Source organism: Arabidopsis thaliana, chromosome 3 (assembly GCF_000001735.4).
Source record: "Arabidopsis thaliana chromosome 3, partial sequence".
Lineage (NCBI taxonomy): Eukaryota > Viridiplantae > Streptophyta > Magnoliopsida > Brassicales > Brassicaceae > Arabidopsis > Arabidopsis thaliana.
Genome location: NC_003074.8, coordinates 21,802,043 through 21,817,699, shown reverse-complemented (window position 1 = coordinate 21,817,699; position 15,657 = coordinate 21,802,043). Strand labels below are relative to the sequence as shown.

The 15,657-nt window shown below is 35.3% G+C and overlaps 2 protein-coding genes across 3 annotated transcripts; both read left to right on the top strand.

Annotated features, from left to right (window-relative positions):
- Window positions 1–7,462, top strand: AT3G59020 (ARM repeat superfamily protein). 2 transcript variants are annotated; one of them, NM_001035811.2, is made up of 22 exons: window positions 1–374; window positions 592–724; window positions 812–899; window positions 1,103–1,252; window positions 1,778–1,940; window positions 2,110–2,294; window positions 2,384–2,557; window positions 2,912–3,057; window positions 3,138–3,261; window positions 3,356–3,536; window positions 3,901–4,060; window positions 4,190–4,231; window positions 4,312–4,430; window positions 4,517–4,715; window positions 4,848–4,979; window positions 5,091–5,194; window positions 5,327–5,506; window positions 5,638–5,777; window positions 5,877–6,016; window positions 6,092–6,240; window positions 6,349–6,475; window positions 6,564–7,462. In NM_001035811.2, exons 1-22 carry the CDS (start codon window positions 282–284, stop codon window positions 6,725–6,727), a joined length of 3,093 nt encoding a protein of 1,030 aa, NP_001030888.1. In that variant the 5' UTR covers window positions 1–281; the 3' UTR covers window positions 6,728–7,462. The 2 variants fall into 2 exon arrangements, with proteins under 2 accessions (NP_001030888.1, NP_191461.2); NM_115764.3 differs by having other exon boundaries at window positions 145–374; window positions 6,095–6,240; window positions 6,564–7,440.
- A 4,902-nt stretch (window positions 7,463–12,364) lies between these two features.
- PME61 (pectin methylesterase 61) lies at window positions 12,365–14,930 on the top strand. The gene is made up of 2 exons (NM_115763.3): window positions 12,365–13,526; window positions 14,021–14,930. Exons 1-2 carry the CDS (start codon window positions 12,602–12,604, stop codon window positions 14,683–14,685), a joined length of 1,590 nt encoding a protein of 529 aa, NP_191460.1. The 5' UTR covers window positions 12,365–12,601; the 3' UTR covers window positions 14,686–14,930.
- The last annotated feature ends 727 nt before the right edge of the window (window positions 14,931–15,657 follow it).

Genomic DNA, 15,657 nt, shown 5'->3' with positions numbered 1-15,657 from the left:
GGACTACTAGCTCCAGGCAAAGTCTCGGTTTTTGTATTGTGTGTGTCACGTGCTGGTTTTTATTTTATTTTTCACTTATTACCACGCGCGTTTGAGAGAGAGAGAGAGAGACTTAACCACACCAACGAACCATTTAAAACCCTAGACCTTCTTCTCTTATACCTCTCTCTCTCTTTCGTCTTCGTCGTCTCTTCTTCCTCCTGATTTGACTCTCTCGAGTCTCGTCGATTTCCTCCGGGAGGAGACTTGAAATTCGTGACTTTCCGATTGTGAATTCCCCGATGGATCTGCCTAGCCTCGCTTTAATCGTTGGCGCGGCTGCTTTCAGTCCCAATCCTGACGAGCGCAGAGCTGCTGAGCAGAGCCTTAATCAGGTATACACCAAATTTTTCTTTTTCTGGTTTTTATTCCTTCCTCTCTGCTTAGTTCAATTTCTCTCTTTATTATTTTAGAATTGTGATAGAACTAAGCTTATCCAAATTCGGAGTATCGATGTTTTTTTTCTTCATTAGATTGACTTGATTTGACTGTGGTTGTATTATCTGCTATTAAGGTTTAAAATCTGATTGAAATTTCGGTTTTTTTTTTCAGTTGCAGCACACTCCACAGCATTTGATAAGGATATTGCAAATAATTGTTGATGGTGGCTCTGATCTTTCTGTACGCCAATCTGCTAGTATCCATTTCAAGAATTTCATTGCTAAGCACTGGGAACCTCATTCTGGTAATTGTTTATTTAGTTTGTTTATTAATCAAATATTGTTATGTTACCTGTTTGCTTGGATTACATTGTTTTTGTTTTGTTATGCAGGTGACCAGAACATAATCTTGCCAAGTGATAAGAATGTTGTCAGGAACCAGATTCTTGTATTTGTCTCTCAAGTGCCCCCGATTTTGAGGTAGCAGTTTGTGTACACCTTGCAGCAGTCGTTAAGACCAATCTACTTTTTTTGGTTAATTTGTCTACGGACTGATATGTTTGTGTTATGTAGAGTGAAATGGGCTTGATTTACACATACATGTTAACAATGAAGTATAGATAGGAAAGCTAGCCTCTGTTTTTGGTCCTTATTCTTGCTCGTTATTGGTGTGTATGATGCAGAGTTCAGATGGGAGAGTGCCTGAAGACCATAATTTACGCTGACTATCCTGAGCAATGGCCCGAACTCCTGGACTGGGTGAAGCAAAACTTGCAAAAACCACAAGTTTATGGAGCGCTATTTGTCTTGAGGATACTATCTTCAAAATACGAGTTAGTCTGCTTTATCAACTTAAATTTATGTTATGAATCTGTTTGTCTGAAATCACCATGTGCGTAAGAATTCTAGCTCAGGTTTTTGCCTTCTCATTCATAGTTCATGTTATAAGCATAGGATTGGCAATTGGCCAATCATATTATTATTATTATTAGTTCTTCCTCTGAAAACAACCCTGGCCATTTATAGTTCCTCTACACCTTTTGCCACTTAATAGTGATATGTAGATTTTATCTACTCTGGTCAATTTTGATAGTCATAGAGAGTTCATATCTTTGTTGCCATCTCCTGCTTATGTTTCTGCCATGGTATCAACTCTTGAACTTGCAAAGCATGGCATATTTATCAGTAGCAGATTAGTAGAAAAGAGATGTGCATTTAGGTAAGTTGGGGTTACATGCTGTGGGGTTTCTGTCTATTGCGAAGAGTTCGGATTATCAGTTATTACATTAAACATCATGAAAAATATAATCATTTTTTTAAAAATTTCTCTTTCTGCTTTTCCCACGTTCTGTTTATAGGTTTAAGTCAGATGAAGATAGGGCACCCATTCACCGAGTAGTCGAGGAGACTTTTCCCCACCTGTTGAACATATTTAACAATCTTGTCCATGTTGAAAATCCTTCTCTCGAAGTGGCAGACCATATCAAGCTTATTTGCAAGATATTCTGGTCATGTATTTATGTAAGTTGTAAATCTTGTGGTCATTATCATTAATGGTTCTTCACTGCCTGCTTCCTGGCTTCAACTAAAGAAATTTGTGGATTTTGAATTTTGTAAGGAGTTTATGGGTTTTCGGTGGTTTGCCTTGAAGTTTTTTCATATAATTCTCTTTTATCCTTGTTCCGTACAGCTAGAGCTTCCGAGACCATTGTTTGATCCAAACTTTTTTAATGCTTGGATGGGTCTGTTCCTAAACATTTTGGAACGTCCTGTTCCCGTAGAAGGCCAGCCTGAAGACCCTGAGCTTAGAAAATCCTGGGGATGGTGGAAGGCCAAGAAGTGGATTGCTCATATCTTAAACAGGCTATACACTCGGTATGCGGGGACATGAAAATCTTACCGTTAACTTATAACCTAGCATTTGTTCATCTACCTTAAATAACAGTTTTGAAAACTTGTTATAGGTTTGGAGATCTGAAACTCCAGAATCCAGATAACAAAGCCTTTGCTCAAATGTTCCAGATAAACTATGCAGCCAAGATATTAGAGTGCCACCTGAAATTGTTGAATGCCATTCGTATAGGTGGATATCTTCCGGATAGAGTCATCAACCTAATTCTTCAATATCTAAGCAACAGGTCGGATGTTCTATATGGCCTACTTTTGATCAATTTTAGAAATTTATCTGAATATGAGTTCTCTGGATCAATTAAACTGGAAAAATCATTGCACGTGATGTCCCCATGATATGATATTTTTGGCTTTATTGGAGAGTTTTGTTAGTTATATTTTCTTTTGATTTTATAAAACCGTTGGTGTAATCATACTTTTTCTCACAGCCTGTTGTCAGAGCCATTGGTAGAATGTTTTGGGTAGATTTTCTAGTTGCAGTTTCTATTGTTTCCTTGAAAACTGATAATGGTTGTGTATCTAGATTTTCGTTTTCATTTATTGGGTTCTAGACTTCTTATGGCTATTTGTGTTTTTTGCAGTATCTCGAAGAGTAGCATGTACAACTTACTGCAGCCCCACCTTAACACTCTCCTATTTGAAATAGTTTTCCCACTTATGTGTTTCAATGATAATGATCAAATGCTTTGGGATGAAGACCCGCATGAGTATGTAAGGAAGGGTTATGGTATGTTGTTAATGTCTTCCTAGTCTTGTTTGGATAATCCGAAAACATATATTTTTATAACAACATTACCTGTTCTACAGATATAATTGAAGATTTATACAGTCCCAGGACTGCGTCTATGGACTTTGTGACTGAGCTGGTCAGAAAGCGTGGAAAAGAAAACTTCCCAAAATTTATACAGTTCGTTGTGGACATTTTTAAGAGGTTACCTTCAAACTTTATCTACAAATAATAGAAAAGGGTATTATATAATTGTGACATCATCACATGATATAGTTACTTTGTTTATTTGTTTTAGATATAATGAAGCATCTCTGGAAAACAAGCCTTATCGCCTTAAGGATGGTGCTCTGCTTGCTGTTGGGACACTTTGTGATAAACTTAGGCAAACTGAACCCTACAAATCTGAGCTGGAGAATATGTTAGTGCAACATGTTTTTCCTGAATTTAGCAGCCCAGCTGGTCATCTTAGAGCTAAGGTTTTGGTGACTTCTTTTTTGATGCTTAAGCCCCCTTCTTGTCCGTTTCTGTTATGCAAATTATACTTTTATTCATTATCATTTATGCATGTGCTTGAAGATGTTTTAAGATTTTTCTCCATCCTTCCAAATGCTTGCATTTCTCTATAACTACTTTGTGAAGCCGCTGCAACTGAAATACTTGTTCATCACTACCATGTAAAGTTTCTTGAAGGAAGATTCTTTGTGGTATATGATATGCCTGCTTAGACGCTGCTGCGACAAAGCAACTTGTGTTAAACGATGTTGCATCATCCATATTGCTTTCACCACGTGGATACTATAACTTGTCGAGCTTATTTCTCCTCATTTTTCCTGTTTGTAGGCTGCGTGGGTTGCAGGGCAGTACGCCAATATCGATTTCTCAGACCAGAGCAATTTTTCAAAGGCATTGCATTGTGTTATCTCCGGAATGTGTGATCTAGAACTTCCTGTTCGGGTGGATTCAGTTTTTGCTTTGCGTTCATTTATTGAAGCCTGCAAAGGTAAGTATCGGCACCACCAAAAATATGTTTCTATCTCTTCCTAAGATTTCCCCGCCCTTTTTCCTTCTCCTGATTTTTTTGTATTAACGTGGATTAGTAGAAATTCAACTAACTGTATTTGCCCTGCAGATTTAGATGAAATCCGCCCAGTTCTTCCTCAACTTCTTGATGGTATGCTTTACGAATGATTTGCTAAAACCAAACATCATGTTAATCTACTGAAATAATTGAGGTGGACTTGTGCTGTGCAGAATTTTTCAAGCTAATGAAGGAAGTTGAAAACGAAGACCTTGCTTTTACATTAGAGACTATTGTGTATAAGTTTGGAGAGGAGATTTCTCCGTATGCTTTGGGTTTGTGCCAAAACTTGGTAAGATAATATTCTGTTGTGTCCCCATTTTGAGTGTTGTTTTACGTTTGGCACTAATATACCTTGTTCTTGTTAATTAATTCCAGGCCAGTGCTTTCTGGAGGTGTATCGACACTGACAACGGTGATGATGAAACTGATGATGCTGGTGCATTGGCTGCAGTGGGATGTCTCCGTGCCATCAGTACCATTCTTGAATCTATCAGTAGTCTCCCTCATCTTTATGGTCAGATTGAACCACAGTTACTGCCAATAATGCGGAAAATGCTGACAACTGATGGTCAAGGTATGCATAATGTTTTAAGAGACTCCATATATTTTGACATGTTAGTCATTTCTTGGGTTCCTTTGAACGCATTGTGGTTTATGCCACATGTGGAGTTTGTTTTAATCATGGTCATTCATTCATTATGGCCAGATGTGTTTGAAGAGGTTCTGGAGATCGTCTCATATATTACTACTTTTTCACCTACAATATCATTGGAGATGTGGAGTCTATGGCCTTTAATGATGGAAGCACTCGTGGATTGGGCTATTGACTTTTTCCCAAGTACGATACCGGTAGTGGGTTTTTTTTTGCCGTTTCCATTTTCATAAAGTTTCATTTTATTTTCCTAATTTAGTTTCCTTTTTCTTTGATCGTCCTATTGGATAATATTAGATATATTGGTCCCGTTGCACAACTATATATCCAGGGGGACTGGGCATTATCTTACTTGCAAGGAACCAGATTACCAGCAAAATCTTTGGAATGTGATATCTGTGGTAAGCTCACTATCTGATAGTTTCTGTACGTTTACTCGTATAAACAAAACAGTAGATGGCCTCATCCTTTTTTTCCTTCCACCGTACACATACTTATGTTGGTTTAACTTGTTAAATCTTTCTCATGTGCAGCTTATGGCGAATAAAAATATTGATGACAGTGACCTCGAGCCAGCTCCGAAGCTATTAGGGATAGTGCTTCAGACATGCAAGGGCCAGGTGGATCAATGGGTAGAACCCTACCTGAGAATCACACTTGATCGGCTACGCGGTGCTGAGAAATCTTCCTTCAAGTGCCTTCTGGTTGAAGTGGTAAGGAAAGTAGCGGCAGTTATTTTTAGCTTCATAGAGTTAATTACTACTTTTTTTAAGCTGTCTGTCACTGAGTTAAGCTAAGGATTGGCATTAATTGCTGAATGTACTGCTTTGATACCCTTGGGCAGGTTGCAAATGCCTTTTACTACAATACCCCTTTGGCACTTGGCATACTGCAACGATTTGGTATCGCAACAGAAATTTTTACTCTATGGTTCCAAATGCTGCAAGAAAAGAAGAAGAGTGGTGCACGTTCTAACTTCAAGAGGTGGGTGAATCTAAATTTTTTTAACCTCTATCTCACTCTCTCCTCTCTCTTCTCCTCACATTTCTTTCAAGATAACATTCTTCCTTGGTTCACATGCAGAGAACATGATAAGAAAGTTTGCATCTTGGGGTTGACATCACTTTTCAGCCTTCCAGCTGGTCAATTGCCTGGAGAGGTCTTGCCACATGTATTCAGGGCTCTTCTCGAGCTTTTAGTGGCATACAAGGATCAACTTGCTGGTCAGTGACTTTTCATATCTCTCATTTTTCTTATAACAGACCTCGCTGATATTCCTATTTGAACATTTGTGACAGAAGCGGCAAAGGCAGAAGAGGAAGAAGAAGATGAAGATGGTGATGATGACGACATGGATGAATTCCAAACAGATGATGAAGATGAGGACGGCGATGACGAGAATCCAGATGAAACTGATGGAAGTACACTCCGCAAGTTAGCAGCACAGGTCTGTCTTCTTTGACCCTAAACTAATCCTCTACTCTGATCTCATGAAATGTGAAATTTGCTAGTCGTAGTAGCTCACTAAGTTACTTCCTTTGTGTATTATCATTAGGCAAAGGACTTCCGCTCTTACAGCGATGATGATGACTTTTCAGACGATGATTTTAGCGATGACGAGGAATTAGAATCTCCAATTGATGAAGTGGATCCTTTCGTACTCTTCATGGATGCAGTCACAGGTACAAGAGAACTGATACTCTATATATTGTTTTTTCCATGTATATATATTTGACATATTGTCATCTAATTTCCTTCTTTTTGTAATAGCAATGCAAGTATCAGACTCGCCAAGGTTCCAAAGCCTTACCCAGACACTAGACCCGCACTACCATGGACTCGCAAGCACAATAGCTCAACACACGGAGCTGAGAAGAGCAGAGATTCTAAAGGAGAAACTTGAGAAGCAATCTTCTGCAACGGTTGCTTCCTGATTTTATCCACGGCTCAGTCCTTGAAAAACCAATCGTTGGCGCTCTCAATTGGCTGCATTTTTTCATAAGCCTCTTTATATTCCTCAAAAGTAGAGAGGCTTGTAGAGGTGAGTCTGGTCGACTCTCATTAGTCAGTTCATGTCTTAAGAGAGACCAATCTCTGCCATCTCCAGTTTTGCATTTCATCATCATCATCATCATTCTTTTTTTTTGTTTTAATCATCCATAAGACCAACAAGACAAAAGACTAAACCCATTTCGGGTTTTCTTTATTTTATTTCATTTCAGACAGAACACAGAAACCCTTTGGGGGGTTTTATGTTCTCCGATTGGGATTTTGGAGGCATATATAAAAAAAAAGCACATAGTTTTTTTTTATTACTATTATCTATGTTTGTCACATTTATTATTGCTTGATTTGAGTCGTTCTTTACACTGTTCGTTCCCAGCCATCGCCAATCAAGCTCTGTGATATATCATTACACGTGTGTGGAAACTCCAGACTCTCTTATTTAATTATTTTCCATATTGACTTCGCACTTGTTTCTCCACACGTGTAATGCTATATCACTCCATTCACTGTCTGTAATTTTGATTTCAAGTAGATCTCGATTGTAATAAACGACGAATTTTCTGCTTTTTGCTTTGTTAATCTTTGTCATACGATAATTATAAACTTATTGAATTACTACCATAAGATTAGAATTATATTTGCATAATAATGGTCATTGTTTGATATGTCATATGTTAATATGCTCAAATATCTACTCTTCCATGATTGTTTATAGTAAAATGATACACAAATTTTATTTGTGTTAATGCTCGAAGTCAACAGATTAATTATATCAGTATTGTAATATCAATTATGATTACAGTTTTCGGATTTTTTTTTTTATAAAGTTTTGTAAGTATGTAAAAAAAAGTATGGTTTACTTATTAGGGTTTTTCGTCGTCAACTTATGTTATGATTAGATCAAGTGCATCATTCAGGGTTTATCAAAACAATGATATCTATTTTTAAGATTAAGGTATTTTCACCTTTGTCAAATCCACATTGTTTAATTAATTAGAACCTTCATTTTAAAATCATAAGAACTAGAGAACAAAAAAAAGTGATGCTATCTTTCGAGTTTCGATGATATTGAAACCATTTCCTCATTTGGTTGAAGACGTTTATTTTGCAATTCGAATGACACTTCTAGAAGGGTGAACCTACACATACCGTTCGTTGAGTGTCTTTCATATTTTCTTTGCCAATGACAAGAAATTATGAAGAGTTAAAATTAGCTCTTTTTGTTTGCCTTTATTAATTAGTATTGAAATGTATATAAATCTGTGGACTAATGACTTTTCGTTTCTGTTAAACGAATTATAACAAAAGCGTTAGGTGCCAATGACACTTCTAAAACCTTCGTTTTCGTGCTTTTTACAATCGAAATCAAATCAATCAATTTCAATCCCTTAATCGTATTCATTAGTCTGCATTCATTTCTAAAGCTTTTTCTAGTTTTATTTATTTGATAAACCAATCTTCATCTTTACAAGGGCAAGATAATTCGAAGACAGCCGACAGACTGACATATTATTATTACGAGGTTAATGGATCGAGAATACGACCAATTTCCATGAAAGTGATTTTTTTGCAGTTAATCCAATTGATTGGGGTATATATACGTGTAACTTATAAAAAGGGGTATATATATAGTTCAATACTAGTAGTTAGTTAAATAAGGTCAATGACTAAGTAGTAATTGACGTTCACAAAATAGTGATAGACCATCATATTCGTTATCTTTGGCCTTTTTGGCGAAAAACTTATGGATTGTAAGTTGTCGATTGATTTGTTACGCACCCACAACCGGAAATTTAACCCGTCTAATCTTTTCTAATCCTAAATTTGTAGTACTATGTATGTATCTTCTTTTGATAACCATACAATGTCTATAATTTTATTTTATTTTATCATCAACGTGCATAAATGCAGATTTGATTCAAGGTAGTAATTCACAACAACAACACTAATACAAATAATTGTATTACATGTTAGAATGCTCTTTGACAATAGATCATAACATATTTTCTTGTAAAAATCTCATATAATATCCAATCAAAAACTTTTTGTGTTGAATCTGAATGCGGACATGATAACAATACCAGTGAATTACCTATATCCACATAATTCATATGATCATTATGCTTTATTCATAAATACTAGTAAATGTTGCAAAGAAAAATCGAGGGGATAGTATTTTTGTGTACGCGAACATGATACTTGCTGACTTCACCTCCTCTAATTTAATAAGTCAATTCTTTGGCTTCATTCTACAACCATCGATCGTCTTAATATTTATTGGGTCCGTTTTAATTCCTTGCGATTCAAATCTTAATATACATTTAAACAAGAAAAAAAAACTTTAAAATAGTACGTACTAAATATTTTTTGTAATGAATAGATGGTAATCGAGTGGTAAAAATATCGTTCTCAACTTTTACGCATGAGGGATGACTCATGGATCTATTATCTATATATTATAGATAGATATGTATGGACAGTATATTTTCTTAATGATCGTATTTTCCAGAACGATATCGAGATGAATCTTGAAATTTCTAGTCTAAAGTTGCGATAGAATGAAAAAGAAACGATCATATTGATCGTGATTAGTATTAGAAAAAATGATTTAAATCTATAAATCCATGAGTATAGGTACTATAGAGCATCAATGTGTTTAGTCTTTAGTGGCATGCATGTTTTCCAGCTCAGATTTCAACTCACAGACAAAGACATCTCCATGGCCCAAGTGGTAGACTTCTTGTTTCGCTAATCTTCCTCATATTTTCTTTCTTTCTTTTTGTGTTTACGTGTGTGTCTATATTTCTATAAATATGAACGGAATATGTTTTCTTTATTCTCCCATGAGAGTTAAAAGAAGATTCTATCTTCTAGCATTTTGGTACTACTACAAATTTAAGGATTATAATTGATACTATAGAGGTCACCTAAAAGCAAAACCCACCCACTTTGTTCCGTCCATTCTGCAGTACTTCAAAATTATTTATTTTCCTACGAAGTATTGGAATTGTTTTTTTTTGTTTTTATCAATTTATAATATTTCATCCCCTCATGCATGACTTAACCTACGTTATTCTCCCTATATAAAATAAAGATATAGTAGCCTTTATATTGTATCGGACTACGGGGGACCAACATTTACTATTATCAAACCATAATCTTGTTCGAATCTCTACTTGTTTATTGATAACATATATCGTTGCATGATAGGATTATTTACTAAGCATATGATCTAACCCTAAAACTGTGCCTTACCATCGAAATGTGCAATTCCTTTTGGCCCACATATTCTTAAACATATTTATGGCTCATTTCTTCAGCTCACTTTTTCATTTTATTTGTTATTTTTGATTTTTTTGGACATTAACCTAATATCATTGTAAAGTTTCATCTTACACAATTTCCATGCGATATAAGTTCAAATATTATATAAAGATACTAACAGCTGGCTCATATAGAGTCGAGATATCATAATGTGATCTCTTCACTCTCCAACTTCCATTAACATCAGATTAATGGAGTAACACAAATTTTCTACGTAGATATTTCTGTAGACATTAATACTGTTAAATGGACAAAATCCGTAAACACATTTAATATGAATTGAGGTTTTTGACACGAAAAACTCTAATCATGGTAGTATTATACTAAAAGTAATACAAATTCTAATACACTAAATGAGAATCGACAAGTTCTCTTTGAATAATTGAAATTTAGTTGCGGCTTAAATTTGTTCCCGGCGGGTCCAAGTCGTTGAGTAGCATGCAGTGACGACGACGAGTGACGTGTGTCGCGGCCATTAAATCTTATAAGAGCTAGGGTCTCCGAGAAAAAGATATCTATCTCATTAATTACAAATTTACATATCCATGTGCGTTAGGTGGAATCATTTATCCATGCAGATATCATGCGCTATTAATTCGTCTTAAATTTCTCAATAATACTTTGGTACGTAACTAAAAACTATCTCTCGCATCCGCATATCGTTTAATTGGTTTGGAATACTTAACTTTAGATCAACAAAAATGTTTACAACCTTAACTACGCATTAGCTGATAATTAGCTCAATAAAAAGAGAACCCTAAATGTGAATTTTTTTTCCACGGAAATATATATGAAACTTCTTTTGGAATTGAAACTCTGATTCAAATATCGATATAACGTTCTAAACAGTTCAAGTTTGTAGATATATCATGGTCAATCATGTTTTGTTGATATAGTTTTTGAAAATCCTCACCAAGGACCTACCAAGGACCAAGTACCAAGTTCTGCTTAACTTTTTGTAATCAAATCGACCATAAATCAGACAATCCTATAAGATTTAAACCACTAATTACAGAAAAAAGTTTTTCTGAAAAAAGTTAACACATCATATACATCCGCAGAATCGTAAAGAGACGAAAAATAGGTGCTAGCATGCACATCAAATACTAATTACTAATTTGCTACAGTCTGGCAACATCTAAAGCCCAACTAAAGGTTTCTGCTTTTGTCTAAGGGTTTGCATTAAAATCATTACATACATAGAACAATTAATATCGGGGTCCATTTATATAATCATTTAATTAAGAAACACTTATTCAAAAGTTGTTATAACATTTACATCTCATGCAACATTTCTTCTTAACTTTTAAATAAAAACAAAATTTTCTTTTTGTCGTCGAATCATTATAAATTTATAGTTTTTAGAAACAATAAAAATTCGTAAATTGTAATCGAAAAACATAAAGAGATAATGTATCACTGTAAACCAATAAAATGTTGAGAAACAAAAACAAATCAACCTTTCAAAAAGCCATCAATTATTACCGGACAGGAAGAGATGGTGGCTGTCTTATATCCAAAAAGGTTCAAAATTGGATTATTCTTCAATAGGTTTATATATAATAATTTCCTTATTCGTTTTCCTATATAATTGGTTGAAGCTTAAGAGTCATGAAGTAATAACAAGAAATAAAAATGGAGAAGAAAATAGTCAAATCATACACCTACAAGATTCTATTCTGCGTAGAAGTAAAATCGTGAAAGAATTAATTACAACCACGGATGTATTAAGTATGAAACTTTATTTATTTTGGAACCGTCAATCTATTTGAAAACGGAAACACATTGATGTTGACAAAGTATGATTGAAAAAAATTTAGATCAGTTTTTTTTTTTACCATCGAAGTAACTCACACATTATTGTCACTAATACAACCAATTGTTTACAAAACTCGATCAAATGTAATATTCTTTATATATAAGAAAATTTATTTAGTTTATATTGACTGATTCACTAAAACTTAAAACCACAAGTAAGTTAAACGCTATGTTGATATGTCAACAGTTTCAACATGACAACATTACAGTAAAACTATAGTTTTCAATAAAACTATATCTCTTTATAAATATATAGTTTTCAATCAAAAATAAGATTTTAAGAAAACGGTAAGAAATATGCTAATCAATTCAAATAAACTTATCATTTGAGTTTTCTTAGAAATGTAATAATATTGATCTAAAGATATATGACCTTTTTTTCTTAAGAGTATTTCCACTCGTAATTTTTCTAACCCGATGTATCATAACGGGCAATAATACATTAATAAAAAGTCTCTTCCCAACCTTGTCCTTCGGAACTCGAATTTATGAATTTGGTCCACCTCCTCTTCAAAAGGTTCTTCGTACACCTAGTTCTAGTTTAGTTTTTTTTCTTAATAACCTAGTAGTAGTTTATTACGAAACTATATATAGATTAGCAATCACATAACACTTCTTCTCTACTACACACGAATCATCAAAGTTGCACATATATCACAATGGCAACTACATCATTCTCATTACCAAATCATAAGTTCGGGATCAAACTAATGTTGTTCCTAGTCTTGAACCTCTTGTCCCTTCAGACTTCAGTATTTGCCCATTCATCAAACTCTAAATTCACAAAAATCTCAAGACACCCAAACTCCGATTCATCTTCGAGAACCAAACCCTCAACTTCTTCCAACAAAGGGTTTCTCAGCTCAGTCCAACTCAGCTTGGACCACGCTCTCTTTGCTCGTTCTCTCGCCTTTAATCTCACGCTTTCGCACCGTACTTCTCAAACCCTCATGCTAGATCCTGTCAACGACTGCCTTGAGCTGCTTGACGACACCCTCGACATGTTGTATCGCATCGTTGTCATCAAGCGTAAAGATCACGTCAATGATGATGTACATACGTGGCTAAGCGCGGCGTTGACTAATCAAGAGACATGTAAGCAAAGCCTCAGTGAGAAATCTAGCTTCAACAAAGAAGGAATTGCGATAGATTCTTTCGCAAGAAACCTCACCGGTTTACTGACCAATTCACTAGACATGTTCGTGTCTGATAAACAGAAGAGTTCTTCTTCGTCTAATCTAACTGGTGGCCGGAAACTGTTGTCCGATCATGATTTTCCGACGTGGGTTTCTTCGTCAGACCGGAAGCTTTTAGAAGCTTCAGTAGAAGAGCTGAGACCTCACGCTGTGGTGGCAGCCGACGGAAGCGGGACTCACATGAGCGTAGCCGAAGCGTTGGCGTCTTTGGAGAAGGGAAGTGGCAGAAGCGTAATCCATTTAACAGCCGGAACCTATAAAGAGAATCTGAATATTCCGAGCAAACAGAAGAACGTTATGTTGGTCGGTGACGGGAAGGGCAAAACAGTCATTGTCGGTAGCAGAAGTAACAGAGGCGGCTGGAATACTTACCAATCCGCTACTGTCGGTGAGATTTTCACTAAAATTAATTACTAAATTATTCAATTCAGTGAACAATTTTTTTTTTTAATACCATTGCATCAAATCATTTAGTAAATGACTTTTTATAGTATAGAATTTTTTTTCCCCTTCATATAGGCTGTTTTTCTATTCAAATTTAGAAAACCAAAATTTCTGAATCAAGAACTAATGGCTATCCTTAAATAAGTCAAGATGTTTAAAAGATCCAAGTAATAAATTATTGTATTCTTATGTGTTATTTTAGGTTAGTTTTTTCGTTTAAATATTTACAATTTTACAAGTTGATTGTGTTAAAATACTCTCATGTTTTTTTCTTTACATGTAACTAAGGTAATTCAGAGAAGTGTTATATTTTCTATTTATGATATTTTATGCTGTATTTTAAGGTTTTGTTTCGGTCAACTTCACAGTTTTATATTTTAAGGTTTGTTTCTCATTGAAGTACTAAACCCTTTCCAAATTTTGGTTTAATTATGGAAGCCGCCATGGGAGATGGATTCATAGCTCGAGACATAACATTCGTGAACAGTGCCGGACCAAACTCGGAGCAAGCTGTAGCATTACGGGTCGGATCAGATAGGTCCGTGGTATACAGATGCTCAATAGATGGGTACCAAGACTCACTCTACACTCTCTCCAAACGACAGTTCTATAGAGAAACCGACATAACAGGCACCGTCGATTTCATCTTCGGAAACTCTGCCGTCGTTTTCCAAAGCTGCAACCTCGTATCTCGTAAAGGCTCCTCGGACCAGAACTACGTCACGGCCCAAGGCCGGTCCGACCCGAACCAGAACACCGGTATTTCTATCCATAATTGCAGAATAACCGGTTCGACCAAGACTTACTTGGGTCGTCCATGGAAGCAGTATTCGAGGACTGTTGTGATGCAATCGTTTATAGACGGCTCGATTCACCCTTCGGGTTGGTCTCCTTGGTCGAGTAACTTTGCTTTGAAGACTCTTTATTACGGAGAATTTGGGAATTCGGGTCCTGGATCATCGGTGTCGGGTCGGGTTAGTTGGGCCGGGTATCACCCGGCGTTGACGTTGACTGAAGCTCAAGGGTTTACTGTTTCGGGTTTCATTGACGGGAATTCTTGGTTGCCGTCAACAGGTGTCGTTTTCGACTCTGGCCTTTTATAATTTAAGTGACGTTTTAAATGAATTTTTACTCTGATCATGATATTCATATACTGCTTTAAATTGATATTAACTAATCAATCATGTGGTAAAAAAAAAAAAACGTAAATGTAATTAAATATAGTTGTGTATTGCATTTTGTGATTGGTTGTATACTCCTATCATAGTTGTAAATGTTCTTGTCATGAATAAAAGTGTGAAAATTGGTATTGTATATAAAAAATTGGTAATGTCAATTTACATTCGATTTCTATCAGAATAATTACATTATTTTGTGTAAATTGTTCTTTATACTACTCTTGAATATATGAGACAAGTGACAACTAATAAAATGATAAGGGAATGGAGGACACCATCAATGAATCTTTAATTATGATTACAAGAAAAAAGGAAGGAGACTAATTTGGTTTGTGGAATGCACAGTGAAGACTAATTTGGTTTGTGGAATGCACAATGCATGAGTTAATTGACCATGATCTTGCACTTGGACGAAGCTTTGGGAAGCATTAGAAGTTCCTTAGTGTATTTGCAACCCGTCTCTGTCTCTTGTTCCCCAAATCTTAACTTCCAACAGCTCAAGACATGACAATTTCCCTAAGAAATGCCCTGATTGTTCCACATCTCCCGTAGTTCTGATGTTATCAGTTATTTTAGGACTTTCACAGGACATGACAATAAGCAAGAATACCCAGAATATCTATATCCACTTGCATCATGATATAAATTACTATCACATATTCACATGTACTTAAATATTATATGTAAAAACATTTAGTGAAATATGACTACTATATTGTTTTTTTCTTAATTTTGTATTAATTTTTGGAAGAGTTCATTTTTAATATTTTTACTATGTCGAAATTTTTTGGTATTATTTTCTAAAACTTAATAAGTTGTTTTCTACTTTTAATTGCTATTCTACTTTTAATTGGTTTGATAACAAAAACAACAACTGCTTTTCATATAGATTTTTAA